The sequence below is a fragment of the Camelus dromedarius genome, chromosome 19 (assembly GCF_036321535.1).
Source record: "Camelus dromedarius isolate mCamDro1 chromosome 19, mCamDro1.pat, whole genome shotgun sequence".
NCBI lineage: Eukaryota > Metazoa > Chordata > Mammalia > Artiodactyla > Camelidae > Camelus > Camelus dromedarius.
The window spans coordinates 6,768,262-6,791,165 of NC_087454.1; the positions used below are offsets into that span (position 1 = coordinate 6,768,262).

The window sequence follows — 22,904 nt, forward strand, 5'->3', positions numbered from 1 at the left end:
AGACTTGTGAGCTGTTTCAAGGAACAGGATTGGGCTGGGGAGAACTTTGACATCTTGGAGGAACTGAAAGTTCTTGGATCACGGTGGTGTAGGGGGGACAGTTCCTGGATATGAAGTTGGGAGCCTGGCTGACTGTCAGTGACCACGTCGAGGAGTCTGAATTGTATAGTAAGGGTGAAGGAAACTCTGGATGGCTGTGAGCAAAGGCATCGATCGGGGGGTGAGGGTAGTCTGAGTTGTATTTTAAGAAAATCTTTCTAGCTGCTGTGTTGAGAATTGATTGGAAAAGCGAAGACTAGAAGAGGAAAGCTTGACTGGAGGGCCTTGGAGATGGTGAGAAATGGAGAGATTCCAGACGCATTTGGGGGCTAGACTAAGTAAGTTCCTGAGAAGTGGAAGCAATAGGTAAAGGAAGGAGAATTCTGCTGCCTCCTGGGCTTCTGTCCTCTAGCAATTAGATGGATGGTGCTGCCGATTAGAGAGATAGGGAACACTTGGGGTCGGAGGGGTATGTGACTCGGGCAGAAACAAGAGTTCATTTGTTAACATTTTAACCTGCATTTGTCTGCACTTATCCAAGTTTTGATGAGAATCTCAAGTAATGGACAGTTTTCCAGAAAAATATCATTTAATAAAACAGACTCCTAAATAGATAGAAAAACATAGGCAAATGTTCACAGAAGAAATAGAGAAAGTTAAAGAACTACCCTACAAACCTGTGTCTGGCCCAGATCACATCACAGAGGAATTCTGCTGGTCCTTTAAAGTATAATGTTAGTGTTGTTGAAACTATTCCAGCACAGAGGAGCATAAAAATTCCCCAGTTCTTTTTATGAACCTTGCATTCCAATACCAAAACAAGAGAAATTGCACAGAGAGACCCACGGAACAATCTCCCGTAAAGTAACAGGTGGTGCCTTGGAGTCAGCCACGTTTTAGCTAAAAGGAGGAGGCAAGGAGATAGAAGAGGCTGAGGATGTTGAGGTGTTTGCTGCTGGCTGATTGGGTTGTAGGGGCCCAAGAAGGGGCGCTCTGGAGGGTGGGGGAGGGGAGTAGACTGGGGCAGAGGAGGAGACGTGCAACCATCTTTAGGTGAGAATGGATGGTAACGTGGCTGATAGTGGCTGTCTTTTGACAGTGACTAAGACAAAGAGGAATTTGAAGCCAGATGGGATTGACTCAGATCTTTAAAGGAAAGAGTTTATAGAATTATCACCATGAACCCTCATGCTTCCCGGACGGGCCAGCACCTCCTGGGGCCACCACTCCAAGAGTTTCCTGGCCGTGTTGTCAGGCCCACAGAGTGAAATAAATCTAATGTGTGTAGAGCACCCCCCAACTCTTCTGTTCTTGGACACAGTCACTTTAAGGACAACAACCCTCCCACCCAGCTGGATTCTTTAAATACTGTTTTGTTCTTTCTTACAGCATTTAATAATGGGGCTTTTAATGCAGGTATCAACTTTGAGATTTTTCTTCAAGGTGGAGGTCTAAGCAGACCATAGCTAAATATATTTTAATAGGACTGTCATTCCCTTTACCTTAAAGAATTTAGTAACTATTTGTTGAACACGTGTGTTTTGCTTCATTTTATTTGGGAATAAATGCAGTGGGTGCTTTTTTTTTTTTTTAACAACTCCTTTCAATGTCCAAAGCTGTGCTTTGAGATTTTTGACACAGAAATTCCACTTCTAGGAAATTATCTTAAAGATGAAATTGGCCACCAGACACTTACTGTGATGTGTATTACAGATGACTCTGATAGGGAGGTACTGGGAAGTGTCTAGATGCCCAGCTAGTGTCCGGTTAAATCGATCGATACACTCGTATGGTATGTCGTGTTGCCATCAAAAAGAGTGATTTGGATGACATTGATGTAGAAGATACTCAACAGTGAGTGAGAAGTAAAAGCTGGTTGCAAAACAGCATATATAACACAATCCTATTCGTTTTAAATGTTAGATGAGGGTGTCTATGTTCATATATTCATTCGTTCAGTGAACTGTTGAGGCTTTTAGGTGCTGGTACTGTCTTAGATCCTGGGGGTAGAACAAGACCCAAGGGGCCCTTGACCTTTTTGGGGGTACATTCTAGTAGGAAAGACAGATGGTAAACAATTAAATAGATAAGAACTCATGATTGTGGTAAAGGCTAAGAAGGAAAGAAGTGTGATGAGAGAGACAGATGGTATGGAAGGAGGAGAGTCAAGTCAGTCCTTCTAAGGAAGTAACATCTGAGTTAAAAGTTGAAAATGATGTGTGCGGTGGAGCTGGAGCTGGAAGGGCTGCTGATGGATTAGTTGTGGCTGGAGGGGAAGCAGCAGGATTAAGGACAACTTCCAGGCTTGGGGCTTGAGCATCTAGGTGGAAATTGATGTCATTTAAGGAAATAGTGAAGACTGGGAAAGGTCCAGTTTTATTGGCTGGCGGGGAAGGAGGAGGATGTGGATGGATATTGAAAGTTTGATTTGGGACTTAACATTGACCTTGTGACTTCGGCCTGTGAATGGAATTGTCAGGTGGGTAACTGGGATATTCGAGACTGAAGTTCATGGCAGAGGGCTGAGCACGAGACTGGAAGAATTGATTTAGGAACCAATTATAGAGACGTTCCAGAACAAAATTCTCGGGACGCTCCAATGTGTTGAAGTTTGATGAGGGAGATGAAGCCAGAAGAAGAGGGTGAGAAAGAATTGTCCCAGGAGGGGGTGGTGTTACGGAGGATGGGGTGTGTGTGCATGCATATGTAGTACGAGGTCTCGACTCTAGAAGATACTCATCAAAATGTCAACTGTGGTTATTTCTGCGTGGTGACATTTTAGGTGAATTTACTTTCTGTCTTAGAGTGTTTTGTATTTTTAGGACATAGTGCAAGATATAAATTTCTTTCATGTGTTAAATTCAAACAGCATAACATTTATAAAGAGTGAACTTTTCCCCCTTTCCCTAACCCTCCCTCATCTTTATGATCCAGAGAGAATTGTCTCCTTACTATTTGGTATGTATTCTTCCAGATATTTTTTCTATGCTTATATAAGAATATATACAAATCTTCAAAAGTGGAAATACGTGTATTTTAGGTAACATAAATGATACGCTAAATATTATGCACATTAGTCTTCCTTTGTTCTCTCAGCAATAGATGTAGGAATCCTTTCCAAATCAATCACATGAATCTGCTTTTTTTTTAAATGCAGTGTCCCAGCTGATGTACCTACTATAACTTACACATTCAGTTCCCTATTGATGAACATCCAGGTTATTTAAAATGATTATTACCAATAATTCTGGAGTGAAGACCCTGGTACATAGGTCTTGAATGGCTTTCATTATCAGGAGAACATTATTATTTTATCCGGGGGCAGCAAAAATGACAAATCTCCAAATCAAAATAGTACTAAAAGAGGATATGGAGAAAAGGCTAATCTGGGCTAAGAATATTAGAATTCCCAGCCCTCGTGGGGAATTGGATCACAGGCGAATTAAATGAACATGTTACACTCAGTCACATAATGAAAGCCAAACTCCAGCAGTTAAACCAAGTAGGGGTCTTATTTTAACCCTGCGAGCAGCCGCCCAGAGGGAGGCTCTCCAGGGCTGGGACCGCAGCTTTAGGTGGTAGTCAGGGCCCCATGTTCCCGGCGCTTCCTGCTCTGCCCCCCGTCCTGTGGCTTTGGGCTTTGTAGCCACAGAAGGACTTTACTCCCTTGAAGCGTGTCTTCCACACCCCGGGCAGAGGGAAGGAGACGGGCAAGGATTTGGTAAAAGATGTGTGCCAGCAGAATCTATTCTCCCCTATTTTTATTTATTTATTTATTTTTAACATTTGCTGAACTCTACTCTCTCTTTTTTTTCTTTTGAAGGGGGAGGTAATTAGGTTTGTTTATTTAGTGATTATTATTTTTAATGGACGTACCAGGGATTGAACCTAGGACCTCGTGCATGCTAAGCATGTGCTCTGCCACTTGATTTATACCCTCCCCCTTATTCTCCTTTATTTTTAAATTAGGGAAACCATTTTCACAGAAGACAAACCAGTAGACTTCTGTCTCCATCTGATTAGCCAGAACTGAGTCACATGAGTCACTGAGTCACTCAGTTACACGGGAATCCGGGGTGGCAAGAATTTAACTGAGCATGCTACTGTTCTCACAAAGTAGGGTTCCGTTCATAAGGAGGAAGCGGAGACTAGATGTTGGATAGGTAACCGGTACTGTCTCTCATGCCTGAATTAAATTATGGGTGCTGCACACAGGAAGAACGGAGAAATAAATCGCACGAGTGATTTTGCCTGTCATTTTCCCCAATGAGCATGTGCCCTAGTGTTTTTTTACGGTGGGAGAATCCATTCCCTCAGCTGATGTCAGCTCCTACCTACTTCTTGTTTTGAGAGCATCCTTGGGCTCAGTGACAGTCTGGTTGTTAACAACACGCATTTTTCGTACAAGCTGGCCCCGAAAGCCAGCCCGGCCACTTGATCTGGTCCTCCGTCCAAGAAATAGCCTAGCGCAATAGCCTGTTGAAAGATGGCACATGTGTCTTCACAGTGACACGTTTTTTAAGAGATTTTTGAGAGTGTTCCCTGGCCCAGGGCACAGACCTTAGCTCCTGGAGAGCATGTAAGATGCAACTTCACTGAGTATCCAAGTTAGGCATGTAGCCAATGAAAAGGAGTGACGTTCATGTTTCCTGCTGAGTTCTGAGGGACCACGAGGGAGATAGTTCAGGCTCCACTAACTACTATTGTCCTGTTTCTTTTCCGTCAGTCTGAGCCACGGGGAGGAGATAAGGCTGCCTCGGGCCATGCCAGCACTGACTTTCTGCTTTGTGCTCATTCACTCCAAATGGAATTCCTGCGACCTGCCAAGCTGGAATAGACTATAAATATGTTGGTAGTTTGTCCATTTGTTTACACAAGTTAACCTTTTGTATTAAATTTGGTCAGAAAATCGGAAGTTCAGGATGTTTAGCAACTTGGAGTGATGTTGCCCTTTTTTTTTTTTTTTGATGATTTGTAAAAGTAAAATTGATTTCTGTTTGAGAATTCAAGTTATCTGCAGGTGGGGAAACCTTAGCATCTGTATATGTACTGCTTGGTGTTTCTCTTTAAGGGAGAACTAATTCAAATGTGATGCAAATCGCTCAGGTGAAAATGGTGGTGTGTTTCGAAATAGTTATCCTTTCATTTGATCTGCAGATATTCAGTTTCTCTGGCACTTTAACAAAAATACCAACTTTGGCAGAGGAGAAATAGTCATCTTTTGATAATTACTGAATGCCCTAATAAAGTCTGAGTGCATAAAGTTGTGCATACAGTCGAGTGAATTTATTTTAGGAAAATGAAACAATGCAAGTTGAGGCTGTCTACAAAAAAGTTTTCTTCATGATTGGATAAGTTCAGCTAGACTGTACACTGAAATGAGTTTATCCATTATAATTTAATAAGTTGCATAATATGACTTATTTATTTATAGTTTAATCTGCCTAAAACAATCCTTACAACTCCCATTTGTCATCGTTTTTCTTTAGAGTTTTTTAATGAACTCTATTTTTAGTATATTGTTGTAGGCTTTGCAGAGTATAAGAGCACTTATTTAATTAATTTCATTTTTCGATACGATTAACATTTAAATCGGTAGACTGAGTAAAGCAGATTCCCATCTGTAAAGGGGGTGGGCCTCATCCAATCAGTTGAAGGCCCTAAGAGCAAAGACTGAGGTTGCTGGAAAAAACAGTTGTTTCAAGATTGCGGCATAGAAGCCCATCCTGCAGATTTCACACTTGCCAGCTCCCACAGTTTTGTGAGTCTAGTGTTTGAAATAAACATTTCCCTCTCTCTCTCTTTATAATTTAGGTATAAAAATATGTATATCAAGGTATCTCTATCTGTATCTGTCCTACTGGTTCTCTTTCTCTGGAGAATCCTCACTAATACAGGGTGTGTCTAAGCCAGTGTAGCTGAGACCTGTCCCAGGAGCCTAAGGAATGAAGTGTGTGAAGTGTGTGTGTGTGTGTGTGTGTGTGTGTGTGTGTGTCTGTTTGGAGGGGGAGGCAGGGAGTCAGAGTGGTTAGACTATATGGGCAACAGGTATCAGTGAATTCAGAATTTTGATGCTTTTCAGAAACTAGTAAGTTAATTAAAGCAAAAAAATCTCCAAGATGGAAAAACTCCGCTTTGCCTTGGGTCGAGAAGGGCTGGAAAGCCCGTCTCCACGTGGTCTGGGATCTGTCGAGCAGGAGGCCCAGCTGCACTTGGTCAGGCTCTTTCCTGCTCATTTAATGGTTTGATTCTTGCATTTATGGTTTGGTTATGCTTACTGACCAGATAATAGAGGAGCCAATGCCGCCTGGGTCCCAGAGGACTGGTCGCTTCCGGCTGAAGCCCCTCACTGGGAATTCAGGTGAGCTGGGAGCGTGCCTTTCAGTTTTCTCACTGGGTCACTGGATTCCTTTGTGTGTCACCAGCATTTTTGATTTTTATGATGGGACATGGTGGCTTGGTAGTGTTTCGGCTTGACTGGGCTGAAAGCATTTCCCAGGACCTCTGCTCCTGCCCCTTTCTGGTGAGAGCGGGTCACAGAGCGAGTCTAGTGGTAGGTTTGAGGGGCAGAGTGACAGGACTGCCATCCTGTGGTGCTCGCGCTCTGTTGCGGGTCTGCGGACTCACCTCTGATGGGGGCCTGCAGCCGCTCTGCCTTCCCCTGGTCCTGTCACCTCCTCCTCCTCCTGGGCCAGGCATGTGTGTGTGTGTGTGTGTGTCGCTGTGACACGAGCCAGGCATGGGCATCGCGCTGCGACACGGGCCCTGGCTCCTGCAGCACACTCTCATCACCCAGATCAGAGGCATGTGGGCCGACAGGGTTTTGGTCTGTCCTTGTGGGCTTCGGTGCACGGCTTGCTCTCAGTCCTCCCCACGCTGGATCCCTCCTCCCTTCCCGACTGCCTGCCCTGCGGACTTCATGCTCCAACATCTGACCCGAGGACCACAGCCTTACGGAGGCTGCTGTCAATCCCACAGCTGTGTAAGGTCAAGTCCAGGAAGGATGTAGGTGGGCCTCTCCTAGTGGCTCTGCTCCTCAGATTGGACCCTAATACACAGTGCAGTGGTTTTTTGTTATCAAAAGGAGAAAAGACTTCAGGTATACTCCGAAAGTGTGATGAGTCACGCTTAGTGATGTCATTTCCATCGTCTTTGTCATTCTTCTCAAGCCAAGAATAGTAAAGTGGTGTCTTGAGCTGAATCAGGAATGAACAGTGATCTCGGCCTTCATGTTCAGTTCCCCCTGTAAGTGAGGGGAGACCGAACCCTGGTGTGTTTAACAGCGCAGACAGCACATTCTTGCCCTGTTCTGTGATAGCCCCGGTTTTCCCTCTAGGTGACCACTGGACGTGAGCTTTTTGAGCCAAAGCCTTGTCTGATTTCTGCACCACTTTATTCCAGACCCTGGTGCTGTGGCTGACACTTGGGGGGCACTCGAGACAGTGCCGACTCCCCTCGGTGTTTAACCTCTGGAATTTCCTTGGGCAAAGTTCCCTCCTTCTCTCTCTGGAGGATTCCTCATCCATCAAACAAAGGCATTGTCTCCTTTAGGAAAGTTTGCTTGGTAAGCTGTTTTCCTTCTTTCTTCTTTTTTTTTAATCGAATGTTTCTCCCCCTACTTGACCAGGTATCTTATCGGAGTCCCTTCTGTATCTCAAGTGATTAATAAGCAGCATTGGAAAGGTAGAGTTAATGAATTTTTCAATTGAACATTACTATTTCCAGAGTTTCTCAAAGCCCATAGGATTAAACAAGCCTTAAAAAAAAAAAGCTAGTACTACATGGACTGTCTTTGGTAGAGCGCTTACATCTTTCAGAGAAATTTTCATTTTCTGATATTTATCACTAGTACCACAGCCAACAGGAATATTAAGTTCATTTCCCTGAAAGTATATGACATCAGTCCAAGCAAAACTGTACAATTTTTCCTTTCGTTGTTCAGCGCTTGGGAGTCACAAATTTAAATGCCTTCGGGGGTCAGTGAGGTTAACAGGCCGAGTGTAAAAGGGTGAGTGTTGGTAACTGTGGCCAACACAAGTGCACAGGCCAGGCCCCATCGGAAGGTTACAGACCGCGGTGCGTGCAAATGCCAGGGTTCGTGCCAGAGCTTGGCGAGCCCTGAGGGTCGCTGCCCCTTCCCATGTCCCTCACCCCCGCTGCCAACAGGCTGTGGCTTCAGATGGTGTCGTGATGGGCTCCCCGGGGCTTGCTCGCAAGCGCCACACTGGCCGCAGTTACAAAGTGCTCCACGAGGGTATGAGTTTCAGCCTGACTTGTCCTCTTGGTGTTTGTTCTCCCAGCGTTCCCTGAGCACAGTTTCTCGAGACAGAAAAATGACCTACAAATCAATAGCTTCTCCGTTTTTCCCCCATGACTGAAATGTCTTACCGAAGGTCAAGGGGTTTCTTAGGTGAGTGTGGTCGAGGTGTTGTGAGAGTGTTTATTTCTCTGCCTGCCCTGGGGTAGAACTCTTCTGTGGTATGAATATAGTTTGACTTTGAATAAAGCCTAAATAAATAATTTAAGTAGCAAAAAATAATTTCAGAAGTCATAAAAACTTACCGAATTGTCCTCTATACAGAGTAACTAAGAACTTATTTAGGTAAAGCTTTATCGTGTTTAAGCAGCTTCTAATTTGCAGCAACAGTTAGGATGCCTTCATGAACTGGTTCTACTCGTTTAAAATAATGAAATCGCAGCAGGTGACGGGGAGGCTCTTCAGCCCTGACTCAGTTCTAAGTTTCCCTCTGCAGGGCCACCTCCCACCCCCTCTTCCCCTGCCTTCATCCTGTTACTAGCCAGGACTTTAAACAACTTCATAAGAAGACTCTGAGCAAATCTTTTGTAGCACTTTTGGATCTGTTTTGTTCTCCTTAACATCACATGAAAACTCTACTCCCGACACTGACACACCATGGCCGTAATGTCTGTGATGTGCCCCACGACCTTTCGGCTCTCCCAGCCTTCCCCGTGGTCCAGCCTCCGCTCGCCTCCCATCTCCTGAGCCGCAGGGGCCTCCTGTCTGCTGGCCTCCACCGAGGGAGAGTCAGGCTTCAGAGCATCCCACCACATTGTTCACGCCTAGTCTAGTCTCATCAACCAATCCAGTGCTCGTCCCGGGTTATCCTGCACAGCACTTTGTTACAACTTTTCTATCCTCTGCTTATCTAATTGGTCTTAAAGTTTTCTTATGAATGGCCGTTTTCTGAAGTTGCTTACCTTGGTATATGAATACTATGTAAAGGTGACTGTTACATAGAAGCCCATGGCTTATTGGAACAAAGAGTTAAATATCTAAAATTAATTGCTAAGATAGCACTTTATTGTTAAAAAAAATTCCTGAGTAATAGATCATTTGGGATAGCATGTAGAACACATGTGAACTTCTTTGAACCAAATAAGAATCACAACATGCTTTACTTTAGTGTAAAAATTAATTTATTATACAACAATCATACAGAATGCTTTTTATCTACAAAGAAAAATGGTTTCTCTTGCTTCCTTGGCCACCCCAATCATGATACAATGTTCTTAAGATTTAAGTACTTTCAAAGGAAAACCAAAAAAGTGATATCCTTATTTTCCAAATAAAGACGTCCCCGGAAACATCAAAAACTGATGTGTACCTGTCGGAAAGCACCAGACTGGTCCCTTACAAAGTGCTGTCCTGCCCATCACAGTAGATAGCATTTTGCCTTAAAAAATACTTCTCTGATGGGAGTGGGGAGGACCTTCCCCCCAATATGCCTAAACAGTTCAGTATATAATTTTGATGGGTTGAAAATTTCCATATGTAATTCCATTAAGTAAATATTCTGTTAGTTTAAAAAACTAGGGAATTAACAGATATGGTTACAATATTCATTTAAATGTTTGCATTCCTAAGAGCAAGAGGAAGTTTATTGGGGGGGGGGACATTTTCTTTTTTTTTTTAAACAAATTATACAATATTTTTTACAATTTTGCTTTAAGGAAAATCACATTAAAAATAAACATTTTGTTTAAAATTGTAACACTTCACAACAGATGAAAATATTGACCTGATTCAATTTTTGTGGCTAAGAATTCCTAGCTATGTATTTTTACCAGCCCTCGAATGGTTTAAGGCTGTATGTGTGTTAAGCTCCTTTAGAATTAAAGACCAGGTTGGAAATAAGCGTCCTGGGACCTCTAACTAAGCTGAGCTTGCAAGTGTAACTGCCCGAGGTTCTCCCTCTGATCAGAGAGGATTCCAGCTGCCTGGCTTTCTCATTCTGCTGAAGGATGCTTCCCTGCCTGCTGCGTGGACATGAAGCCCATCGAAGCGTCCCAGACTGCAGGTATGATGCTGAGTGCTGAGACTAGGGCCTCACGGATGACTGGGAATACGGTGGATGCAGTGGCTGACCAGTGATGTCTCTCTTCTCAGTCTCTTTTTTACCTACAGTGGCACTTTAAGGACTGATCTTAGTTCCTGTTTGAGACCTAAAACCGAATAGAGTCCACTTGCTCCAAGGGGCTTCTTTCTCAGTCCCACTCGGGTTTTGTCAGAGGCTCGGTAACAGTCGTGCTCGAAGCGAGCCCTTGTTTTACAGGGAGTTTCCGGGAGAGAAGGATACTTACAAGTGAAGGGATGGAGGTGGGGCTGAGCACCTAGAGCAGGTCAGTTTTAGAAAATAATTTAGAAAAATAGATCCACGAGTAAGTGGGCATTAGACAGAAGATGTCTGTTCAGTAGAAACGGATCAGCGGGTAGAGGAGGGGTCTGACAGGGCACGAGGCCCTCACCGTGAAGACGGGACTAAGGTCGGTCACCTTTCCCAGCAGCCGGGATCGCGAGCAGCGTTTACGGGGAGCAGAAGTTGGAAAAGTCAGTGTGGTCAGTGTCAGTGTACGTGTCAGAGCAGAAGTGTGTTTCTTCCTGTTTAAAAGTAACTTAAAAACTAAAGCTCAGAAGAAAAAAAAAACTAATGGCCCCCAAAGGACAGAGTGGCTCCCAGACTGTCATTTGCTGGGCGATGGCAAAAAGCCTGATTGGTCAATGTTGTGACCTAAGAACTTCTTACATTAAGGGAGGAAAGAAGATAAAGCGTCAGAGTTGGCAAATCTTGTCTTACAGGGTATATATAGGTAGTGATTTTATAGGGTATAAACCTTCATCAAATCTTGAGGAAATATCCTCAGTTTCCATTCTTGGTCCAGTTTCATAGTAAACAGCGGTCCGTCCCCCCCCCCCCCCCCCCCCACTGGGAGGAAGGCGACGGCCAGGACTGGCGTCCTCTCCCCTCGCTCGTCTCCCCGGAGCGGGGAGAGGACGTGCTGAGCGCGCCGGCCTGGGGCTCAGAGCCGGAGACTTTCCATGGTCCTCTTTCTCTTCCTGTTTTCAAAAACTTAACCTGAGAAGAGCAATCAGGTACTTGGGGATAATATCACGAGTAGACTCATAAACTGTTGACCAACTCCGTGTCTACTTTGCCCCTACTGCTCTGTTAATTCTGATTTATAAATACTCCAATGGCATATCATTCTAAGGCACGAGGCCAACTGGACTCGAGTCCTCACTCAGGAGGGAAGTGGGCGACTAACTTCAGATCCTGCTTCTAAAGCTGAGCATCAGGTCCATCTGTATCCTGACCTAGGGCGCCTGGACACGGGAGGTGGACATGAGTGTGTAAATAATTAAGGAAACCAGATGAAAACTGAGGAACTACTCCTGTCCAAAGCCCCTGAGCTATGAGGGTTTGGCAGAGGATTTTTCTTCAAAATAAAAAATGCTCATTTCTTAAAAAAAAAAAAACAAAAAACTTTATGGTAATACCATGTCACTAAACTGAGAATTAGGAGCAGCTGTGGAACTTTGGCAGCTCCCTCTCTGGAGTCAGACTCCCAAGAGAAGAGCTCTGCTGGGTCTTCCATTTGTCATTCCATTTTGAGATTTTTCTGGGGTTGATTCCTAAAGGTACAAATGGACTGATTCTTCATGTACTGACAATTATTGCTTAATACAGATTAGGGCATACCCTGTATTTAGAAGATAATTAACACTTTGTTTTCAACATTTTAATCAGAACAAAACTCTCACTTCTTAGTTGAAGACTCGCTGTGGAAACCACTGATCCAGGTGTCCAGCTTTGTGCATAAGGCGTTACAGAGACCGTTTCTGGTGAGGGGCTAAGCGTGAGCGGGAAGGAGCGAGAAGTTGCACCGGTTCTGAGGTCTACGGAGTTGTCGCCTCAATGCTGGCGGAAGCATTCAGTTAACAGAGTAACCTAATAGCAATATATTAATACATCCCAGATACAAATGATTTATAAACTCAAAAAGAAATTAGTTTATGCTAAAACATATATATATATGTATATATATATATAACTTTCATTTCAGTCTTTGCTTTAAAACAAGCGAATCTGTTAGGCTCATGTGCTTTCTTACTCAACATTTATTGTGCTTTCTTGTTTATTACTCCGTTTGTTGCAGTCAAGTAGGCTTTGGAAAAACCATTCTTAACTTCTTTCCCTGCAGGTGGCTCCTCCATGTCTTTCTTCACTGGCTTTTTTCGGTACGTCTGGATGTAGTCACGTCGATGAGAAAAAGAGAAAAGGATTCTAAGACCTTGTTCATCATATGACATACAGTCTAAAACAATGCATGATTTTCTTGGGTACTGAACTTTCTGCCCAAGATTTCTTGTTTGTGATGACAGTTTTTAAGCTTCTGGTTAAAAATAAAGGGTAAAAACAAAACGAATGCACGCATGCCAATGAAAAGCTGTTTCACCTGCTCTCCATCAGGTTAGTATTTATGTAGTATGATTTATGGGATTAGCAGTCAAAGTATTCTGTATTGGTTGCTTACTTGGAAAGAATGTAATTTTTTGGAGTTTTCTGAAGTTACGGTACGAGTGACATACGTTAGTTCAGGGGCGCACCATGGTTTGAAGTTTGCATACACCGAAACAATCACAGTAAGTCTAGTTCACCGTCTGTCACCACAGTTAACAGAATTTCCTCGTCATGCGATCTCTTCAGACCTAATCTCTTAGCAACTTTCAAATATGCAGTTTTTGCATAATAATGAATCATTATTCACTAAAGTCACCATGCTGCACATATTACATCCCCGTGACTTATTTAAGGCTGTAATTTTTAAAAAATACAATTCAAGTGAAAAAGTGCTACTATTTTTAAAAGTCCTAGTGCCCGGGATTCTGGGTGGATGTGTGCTTTGGCATATCCTATTGGCATATTCCTATTCTGACAAAACACCTGACCTCATTTTAACTTTTTTTTTTTTAAAGCACTAGTATCAACAAGGGTGAAGGCTAAAAGCACATACACTCAGCTTCACTAGGGACCCCGCTCAGACCACCTGGTGTGGGGCCGCAGCTCTGAGGGCCCAGGCCCCCTGCTGGACTGCCGTGTCCCAAGTGTCCACCCCCACCCCTGCCACGACTCCCTTAGCCTCCCTGCAACATTCAGCATTTCTTTCTTTTTTTGTTGTTGGCTTTGTTTGGTTCTATCAATGGTTATTTCTTTAGAGATTCTCAAAGGAAACTTTTATCTCTTACAGAAGACAAAGCCTCGCCAGTCCAATTTCAGAAACACAAGTGCTAAAAAGCTGTCAGAAGTTCTGTTCCCACAGTTGTACTCTGTCTAAAACCAGCAAATGCAAACTAAAAAAGTCAGCAAGCACGTGTTTGTCTGAAGAAGAAGAAAATAGTTGAATACAATCCCAAAAATACAGTTTTGAATAAACTTCTCGTTTTTTCTCACGAAGCGCCCTTTCCCCAGCCCACAAAGGAGAGCAGTTCGCTACCACCTGAGGCCCTGAGGCCTGTGCTGGTCCTGCTGCCGTCAGTTCTTACATAACAGAGTCGCTGTCGAGTGGCATTTTGAAGCTCTCTTCCATTTAAATTGTTGGTTGAAAAGAAAATGACACTTTAAAAGTCAGCATGACCTTTCCACACTGGTTTGCCTTAAAAGAATTTTTTTTTCCGAATGAACAGTGAGTCTCCAACATTGCAGTAGCTGATATGGAACCGATTTAATATTAAATTCATTTAGCCCGTGTTTTCCTCCATTCCTACAAATTTCCTGGACCTGTGTTACTATACACAGTTTAACTTTCAGAGGTCAGACTTTGGCAGCATGGTGCAAATACATGATTCAGATGCAGAATACTTCTGGTAAAACTTGCTAAGCTTGCTTGGAACATGTTTCCCAGAAAGACCACCAGGCCATCAGCGGCCATCGTCCTTTGAGGACGACAACTCGGGGAGGGGAGTTAGGAACGCAAGTTCCCCTCTGTACGTTGTGGACCTCTGTTACTTGAATTTATCCAGGAGCACGTGCTGCCGTAACATTTAATTAGTAACGTGAAACACATAATGCAAAGTGCGGAGCCTGAGACTGTGCCGTGGCCTGTTTCTGTTTCACTCACCTGAACGTAGAAGTTTAAGAACAGGATGACCAGGGTGAGCATGTAAGAGGACTGAAAGATGAGGCAGCCCAAGGGGAAGCCGCAGGGTCTGACGACGGCGCTCATGGTGTGCGTGATGGTGAGCACGAACTGCACCTGCGGGGACAGGGGACCGCGCTGAGGCACCGGCCGGGGACACCACCCTGCGCATCGTACGCTTAGCACTCAACCCCTCTTCCCCCCTAAATCTCACAGTCATGAAACAGAAGGCTGAAGCAGCCCACTACTCTATCCAGAAATGCTGTTTGCAGTTCTGTTAGGAACTGTATATAATTGTACCATTATTAATTTTCTCCTTGAAAAATCCCAGTTGAAATCAGTTAGATAAAAATGCTGTCACAGACGTTAATTTTTAAAGCATTCATCTACATTTCAGAGCGAGGAGTAAGCTAGCTGCGACACAAAGGACGTTTTAACACACAAGGTCTCACGCTTACAAGGCAACATTTTGAGAGAACAGGCCTCCTCATCCCAGGAGAGCTCTGCCGTCTGGGCCGGGGTTCCTGCCCCCTCCCACCCCCCCCCCCCCGTGGGAACGTGCAGACTCTCCACGCGGAGCGCTGACCGCGGGGTAACCTACCAGCTGGGCCTGCGTGAGGTACTTCTTCCACCAGAGGTACTTGTGCATGGATGGAAACACAGAGAGGCCGTAGTAGGAGTACATTAGAATGTGGATGAAACTGTTCAGCGTGGGTCCAAAGAAGCCTAGAAAAGTACAGTATGGAAAATTACTGGTCTTCTAGAAAGGAGGACTGTTCACTCTTCATCCAGTGCTGCTCCTCCCGTACATCGTTACTAAACGTGAGTAACAAATACAGCGCTAACAGTTCACACTGATGAATTCACCCCGGTTGTTGTGCCATTTTCCCGGGACTCAGCGGAAGTCCCCTAGACGGAAGACTGGACGGGGCAGTCTTCTAGTCAGGGTGCCAACCAAACAGGTCGTTCCTGACCTGCAAAGGTTCTGCTGTCCCCGTCATCCTTATCAGCTAATCAGGGAGAAAACGAAACATTAGCCTAAAGGCAGCAGAATTTTGAGAGAGCAAGTGTCTCTGCTGTGGCTAAAGCTTTGCGCCCCTGGGACTGCGGGAAGAGCGCACCAGAGGGTTGAGGAGAGTGCACTGCTCTTCATAATTAAGTGAATAAAGTCTGCTTGACAGGGACCTCAAGCCAGGAGGTGCTGCGGAAGGTGAGGGAAGTTCGTCCAGCAGGAGGCGGCGAGGCGGGCCCGGGAGACTGGACCAGGAGCTGGACCACCTCATGCACTTTTGGGATAAGGACCGTAGAATCCAGTTTCAGGATATTTGCTGTGCTACGCTGTGCCATGGCAGTCCTCCATCCCCTGCTGTCACCTTCATGAAAGCTTCTGTCATTAACATGGGTGAACTGTATTTCAGGAAGCCAAGGAGCAAGGTGGGGCTAAGGTCTATGTTGGGTCAACTAAGGGTTGAAAGGATTGAGCTGCAAGAGGTGAGATGTCGGAAACGGAAATGGAGCTGGCTGTTGTGAGGAGTACGTCCATCAATATGTGAAGTGCGTAGGACGGTGCCCAGCACAGAGTGCGTGCTCTGTGTCAGCTTGGGATCCAGGTGGCTGGTCTCTGAGCTTTCAATCCGGCGGGAGAAGAGACAGGCTGAGCAGCTAGCCGACACCTGTTAGCTGTGCCCCTCCCCTTGGACATGTCACTTTGACTTGGTAAATTTCCTTTCTCATCTGGAAAATGAGTACAATTACTGCTTAAGGTCGTGACGGGAGTAAATGAGAATATATGTAAACTAAAAGGCACTGCACAGTTTTTTGGATGTTGGTTAATCAGTTCTCCTGCCTGGCTTCCCAGTCCTGGATTAGTGATCTGGATAGATCAGCGCAAATCAATGAGTAAGAAACAAGAGGAACACTGCCATGAATCTAGCAAGTCCTTAAACGCTGGATGGAATACTTTGTCAAGGTGGAGAATTTATCTGAACACACAAGTATAGTTTTTAGAGTATCAGGCAGCATAGAATCAGTGATATTTCTTTACCAACCTCAGTTTTCATTTCTATCAACTAATAAAAAAATAAATAGTTGCTTATAGTTTTTTTTATGATATTCTAGACTGAGTAGAAATCGTCACACACAGAATCCCTGTGACTGAAATACCATGTCTTTACACAGTGATCAGTTAAGACTGACTTTTAGATGCTATAGTGATTTGTAAATGAAGCTGTTGATCATCACTTAAAATTCTTAACCTTGATAACTGTCCTTTGGTGTTGATTATAGTCAGTATATTGACCACAGTATAAGTCTATTATAGTCTTAATAACTAAACTCAAACCGGAGCCTGTCGGGCTAGGAGAGGTGTAACAGCATCTCCTTCTGCCCAGTGCACCCCTAGCAATTTCCTTCTTCGCACTGTAGTTTAAATTTGCATCTTCACAGTCACTGATGTCTTCCAGATACCCTGGGGTTTTTAAAAATATCAAAATATTAAAAATATCAAAATATCAAAAATATTCAAAACTTAATTTTGAATTAAGTTTTAACTTGTTCTAATTTTTCACAGAATACTGTTAAATTCTTGGGCACAAGGCAGTACCGAATAGAAAAGTACCGTTCTCTCTAGTTCAGTGTTTCTCAAATTGCAGGTCATAACTGACGCATTAGTGAATTGGGAAATCAATGTAGTGAGAGCAGCGTTTTGAAAAGTGAAATCAAATTTTGTTTTAAACGCACATCACACACAGCCAGGCTAAATACTGGTCCATGAAATTTTTGTTTTGTATAAAATACATACATATGAATGAGGGCATTGAGTGTGATAATAAAATGTATTACTTAGTGACTTCTCATTAAAAAAAAAATTAATTGCTCTTGTGGGTCAGAGCGACATGACTTTTTCAGAATGAGAAAACAAGCCCGAAAAGTTGAAATGACTTTAAAAAAAAAAGAAAGTTGAAAAACAATCTATATCACAGCCAAGTGGTGACGGTGGAAGGTGTTACATTTAGTTTTACAGCACCAGGTAATAGAGTCATCCGACAGTTTTTGGTGCATGAAAAAGAAAACATTTTAAAAATTTAACCTTAATACTCAAAGAGTCTGCCAAGATCAAAGACCAGAAATGGAACGTGTGCTCCCTGTGCGACAAGCAGGCTGGGAGGGCCCCTCCCTCCCCTGACCCTCGGGCAGTGCCCACTGAGAGACCCCTCACCGAGAACCGAAAAACGGACAAAAGTGCTTACTTTGCCCACAAGGTATCCAGTTCAGAACGCACCACCAGATATTAAACATAGAGGCGTGATGGTAGACGTGAAGAAAGGTAATCTGACTGGTTTTTTTCCGCAACACAAAGAAAATCGTGTCCAGGAACTCAATTAACTTGGAGAAGTAGTACCACCACAGCACCCTGGCTACCTGTGAGGACGAGAAATGGGAGGGCGGAAAGGTGAGCCAGGACATCGCCCGGGGCCGCCCCAGCGCGCCTGCCTCTCAGACCGTCAGGAAAGCATCTCACCCGGAGCCTTTGGTCCCAGCCATCCAGCCCACTCTAGAGAGGAATTCTCTCTGCAAAGCACGTAATCCGATCCAGTCACTCCTCTGCAGCGACAGAACCAAGTCTACGCTGATGCAGGCTCTTCCCAGGTCTGGGGGCTGCTGTGGCCACCACCCTCCTCCCAGCGCACCACCTGGCATCCGGCCCACGCCTCTCCCCCTCCTCCCTGCGTTCCTCTGCTACCCAGCGTCAGGCACGGTCCTGCCGTCTGAGGAGCACTCCTCTCGAATACCAGCTTTCTCTGTAACTAGCCCCCTCCTCTCTTTTCTCAGGCTGAATTAACCCGGCTTCTTCATCTGTGGTCCCAAGTCACTTTACGCCTCTGTCACCAACAGCCATAGCCAAGCAGGGTGAGTGTGAGGACTCCTTCCCACCAGGCTGTCAGTCACTTGGGGGCGGAGACCATCTGCTCAGGGCCCAGTGCTCAGCAGGAGATCACTACTGCTGTTACACTGGTTTTTTCCTCTGTTCCTTTAATGTTCATATTTTGTCCCTTAAACATAATGCTACCTGGGGGGAGGGAAATAGCTCAGTGGTAGAGCACTTGCTTAGCATGCACGAGGTCCTGAGTTCAATCCCCAGGACCTCCTTTAAAAAAAAAAACAAACATGGTACAAGGTCATGACTGCCACTTCCCCTCCCTCCTGAAGCCCTCACAATCCCATCTGCAGGAAACACTTTCAATAAAGGCACTGTGTTCTCAGCACTAACATTTAAACATGAAAGGAAACACTGTATGATAGGAATTTTGACATCAGAATGTAATGCCCTACTGTTTACTTCCCAAGAAGAAAATCACAAGGTGGGGTGTTATCCTTCTTAATGTTTAAGGGAAAAATTAACCCTCAAAAATATTAAACCATAAATAAATACATACATTGGACAATGACCTTCAGAGAACTGTACGTGTCCCAAAGCACAACGGCCTGTGATGACATATTGGAAATGAAATGGGTATAATCTGTGTATCTTACTCTTTGCATTATAGCTTTGAAGATGTTTAAAAATGCACATCTTAAAATTTGTAATTAAAAGGTTTCTACCTTCTCTTATGAATAGCCCATATTTTTTATTATGGAAAATTTCGAACATTCACAAATGCAGAATGAGTAAGTCATACAAACCCTCTGGTATCTAACACTGAACTTCAGAATCTTCAATATGATTCCCATTTGTGGAATCAGTTCTATTTCCTGCCACTTTTGCTGGTGTGGGAGGAAGGCAGCATAAGCAAATCCAGAGTATCTCATATTCTCTCTCTCACAATTTCTAACAGATAGGGAGATTTTGTTTTAACATAACCTCCAGACACTATCTTATCTAACAAAATTAACAACTCTTCAGGATCCTCTAATAGCCTCATCAATGTCCAAATCTCTCTCAGAAGTGTCTTTTTGTAAGAGATTTGTCTGAATCAGGACCCAGACAGGGTCCAGCTTGCACCTGTTTGACACGGTGGCTAGGCCCCTTCTAACCAGTGACAGGCTCCTTTCCTTGCTCCTGTTTTCCTTCATGTCCTGCACTTCTTTAGAAAAGAGGTCAGTTGTACAGAACTCCCGACAGTACGGACCTGGAATACGGTTTCTTCCTAGTGTTGTTTACCTTGTTTCTCCATCCGCCGCATTTTCTGTAAATAGTGATTCGACTTAGAGGCCTGACTGGATTCAGGTTTAAGGTCTGGGGCGAGAACGCAGGTGACCCTTGGACAACACGGGGGCCCCGGCGCCAGCCTCTGCACAGTGGAAAGTCTGTGTCTGGCTGACAGCCCCCCTCCACAGCGCAGGCCCCCCATGTCCGCGGATTGCGCGGTACAGCAGTACTTGCATTGAAAATCCCACGCAGTTAAGTCAACCGTGCTCCGTGGGTGCTCCGTAACATCACACCCAGGGGGCCGTGATTTCTGGTCGTTCCACTGAGACTCAGATGCACAGTGGGTTCGGGTGGCAACCGCCTAATCCAGTCATTAAGTTCCCACCCATCTCCCCCACCGCAGGTTCATCGCTTACAGATGACGGCTGCCTGGCTCTGTTACTTCACAAGAAGCTGCCAAAGGGTGGTTTGCAAGCTCTCTTCATACTTGGGCATTTTTCTTTTTTTTTTTTATGGAGAAGAATTCTTCCTCTTTAGTTATTTGGAAATTCACATATGAAAGCCAAGATGTTTTGATTTTTTTCCCCTTTAATTTTTTTTTCTAGACTGAATTGGTGTTCTAGCAATTTTCAAAAAGCAACGAGGATTCTTTTTGCATCATTTAAAATTTTTTTAATACGTCTAATGTCTGTATTCTTTACAATACTCAGACTGTCCCATCATTAGCTGTGGGAGCCCCTTCAAGGTGGCTCCTACATCTTCTTGTCACAACCCTACTATCTGGGGCGGCTTCCTTGCTTTCTGCCACAAGGTGGCCTGGATTCTTCTCATATACATTCCCACCCCCAAACCAGGAATCAGCCAGCTCTCTGAGGACCCTAACCCCTTCTGGTTTGGATTTTATTTAAAGAGCACAACCTGGGTATTCATTGCTGGGTTGTCGCAGACTAACCAGGCCTTTTCTGTAGACAGAGCTAAGAAATACATTTGTTTTTAGAAAGAATAAAGTTAATTCTAATATTTCCAATTTGAATCTACAATTACTGGGTTTGAGTTTAACTTTTCAATAATCTCATCTATGATGTTTCAAATATGAGTTGTATGATACTAACATTATTATATACTTTATTCTAAGTGTACCTGTAACAGTCTCATAAAAAGCAGTATCAGTATTTTTATTAATAATAGCAGCCAAAAACTTCCTGAATACTGTTAAGCTATATCTCACTAGGGATGTGCAGTCAAAACACAGTGTCTAGAGTCACCAAAATAATTCTTCTTTGGGTAGTTGTGTTAACTTAAGATATGGGTACGTTATTCTAGTTTATTTCCAAGATTTTTGGGGGGGGCTGCCTTGCTTTCTTTTTAAATTTAATTTTGTTTTATACTTTTGTAAAAACACCTAGTGGGCCTGAAGTCAGATATAAGACAAGGTACGTTCAGAGAAGTCTAGCTTCCATCCCTAAACCCTCTGCCCTGTCCCCTCCCTGGAAAGGAAACCACTCTGGTAGCTTTTGGTGCATTCTGCTGTTGTTTCTTTCTAAGAACATGAGCAAACGCACACATGTTCACATCATTTCTTGCCCAGAAGGCACTCTCCTATAAGCACGGTCTGCGGGCTGCTTTTTCCCACTTAGCTGTATCCGGTATCTTCTGTACCAGGGCAGAGGGCATCCTCGTTGCCCTTTGCAGAGGGAAGCACTGTGTGGATGCGTCCTGGTTTGTTCATTCAGTCTGTCCCCCCCTCCAGTAAGCACCTCCACGAGGGCAGGAGACTGCTTCTGATCTAATCCCAGCCTCCAACCCCGTGTCTGGAAGGAGAAAGCCCCTCCTTTACAGGGAGAGAGAGTTACAGAGGTTGACTCACCCGGATATCGGCCTCCCCTGCGCTGGTAAGAGCCTGACACTGCAAGTTGTAGCCTCCCTCCCAGCTGGAGAGGATAAGCTGCCAAAGGAACAAGGAAGAGGGGGAATTCAGTTTTCATCCAAATTCTTGTGTTGGATTTCCCATCGTGTTTCTGACTGGCGTCTGTTCAAGATTTGAGTTCTTCCCAGAACTGGAGTTTGACTCGACCCAGTTCTTGCTGTTGAACTGCTATCAGTGGTTACACTCCTTAGTTAATATAATTTACTTCTAACCTTTACATCTGCCAAAAGTAACAGAATTTAGCCATTGCTTGTGTAACACAGTGTTTTATGTAAGGAATTTATCATAAGTTTCTGCAAGTAAAATGTAGAAGTAAGTGTAAACAAATGTGAGGAAACAGCATGAAAGCTTTAATAGTGCTTTACGCTGGCTTATATATAAAGATCTTAGTTGATCATCTCAATCCTTTTGTGAAGTTTTTACCATTTCACAGATGTGAATCCCAAGGCTCAGAAAGGTTCTTAAATCAAGTTCTTCATTGTATTTATGCTACGTGGTAGTCAGTCATTTGTGTGATTATAATTGATTAATGTCTGTTTTCCCCGTTATGCTCAAAAAAAAAAAAAGCTCCATAAAGTCTGTGCCTCCTTTTCTGCTCATCTTTGCATCTGGGTTCCTTGCTCAACGCCTGGAGCGGCGACGCGCTCGGCGCTTTCCCGAGGGCGCGTCTTGATGACTGTATGAAAGTGGACTGTTCGCTCTGGCTTACAGGCTAGAAAATGGTCCAGCAGTGACTGGACTCGGCCCTTCTAATTCCTTGCCTAGTGTTTCTACAACATTATAAGAAGATGAACTTTCTTTGCAGAAAATTCTACAAAAGAAGTTCTCTTCTTTCTTTCCCACTATACTAAGAAACTTAAAATTCCAGAATATAAGGCCTTTGGCTTTGATTTACATAAGATATTACATGTAAATGCCTACAATTTTCTGTTGCTTATCAGAAATGTGTGAAGGTGCAGAACTGTTAGCATTCACTAGCAGAGCAGGGAGGGAGAGGCGTTAATGAATTGAACAGTCAAAAGACATGAACTACTAAAAACAATGAGGATGTTTTAGAGTCTTTTCTCCAATATCCTTATTTACTGCTCTTTCCTTCTAACAAAAACATCTTGCAGTTAACATCACAATTACAGATTACCAGGATAAATGAATCCAGTGAAAGTTTAAAAGAGACTGAACTTTCCAGATGGCAAGAACGCAGGTGTCCCTTGGACAACACGGGGGCCAGGGCGCCGGCCTCTGCACAGTGGAAAGTCTGTGTCTGGCTGACAGCCCCCCTCCACAGCGTGGTCCCCCCGTGTCCGCGGATTGCATGGTACAGCAGTACTTGTATTGAAAATCCTGCATGTAAGT

At 44.1% G+C, this 22,904-nt stretch overlaps 2 protein-coding genes across 15 annotated transcripts in view; one reads left to right on the forward strand and one right to left on the reverse strand.

Annotated features, from left to right (window-relative positions):
- SYCP2L (synaptonemal complex protein 2 like) overlaps positions 1 to 19,083 on the forward strand; it is a 61,968-nt gene extending 42,885 nt beyond the window's left edge. For 2 of the 12 annotated variants that reach the window (XM_064476196.1, XM_064476194.1), the window contains 5 exons: positions 7,441 to 7,603; positions 10,263 to 10,358; positions 12,108 to 12,181; positions 12,541 to 12,809; positions 13,588 to 16,565. The gene's annotated coding sequence lies outside the window, so the exon portion shown is untranslated. Of the gene's footprint in view, positions 1 to 4,765; positions 6,401 to 7,440; positions 7,604 to 8,339; positions 8,450 to 10,262; positions 10,359 to 12,086; positions 12,283 to 12,540; positions 12,810 to 13,587; positions 16,566 to 18,306 lie in introns of those variants that run through there. The other 10 variants (XM_064476191.1, XM_064476192.1, XM_064476188.1 and 7 more) reach the window with 10 other exon arrangements.
- Positions 12,315 to 22,904, reverse strand: part of ELOVL2 (ELOVL fatty acid elongase 2) — a 39,494-nt gene continuing 28,904 nt past the window's right edge. For 2 of the 3 annotated variants that reach the window (XM_031435201.2, XM_031435200.2), the window contains 5 exons: positions 21,492 to 21,569; positions 17,724 to 17,895; positions 15,077 to 15,201; positions 14,458 to 14,592; positions 12,315 to 12,583 (listed from right to left, as the gene is read on the reverse strand). In XM_031435201.2, the coding sequence (XP_031291061.1) occupies positions 12,458 to 12,583; positions 14,458 to 14,592; positions 15,077 to 15,201; positions 17,724 to 17,895; positions 21,492 to 21,569 (636 nt within the window). In that variant the 3' untranslated portion in view covers positions 12,315 to 12,457. The remainder of the gene's footprint in view (positions 12,584 to 14,457; positions 14,593 to 15,076; positions 15,202 to 17,723; positions 17,896 to 21,491; positions 21,570 to 22,904) is intronic. The other variant, XM_031435202.2, reaches the window with a different exon arrangement.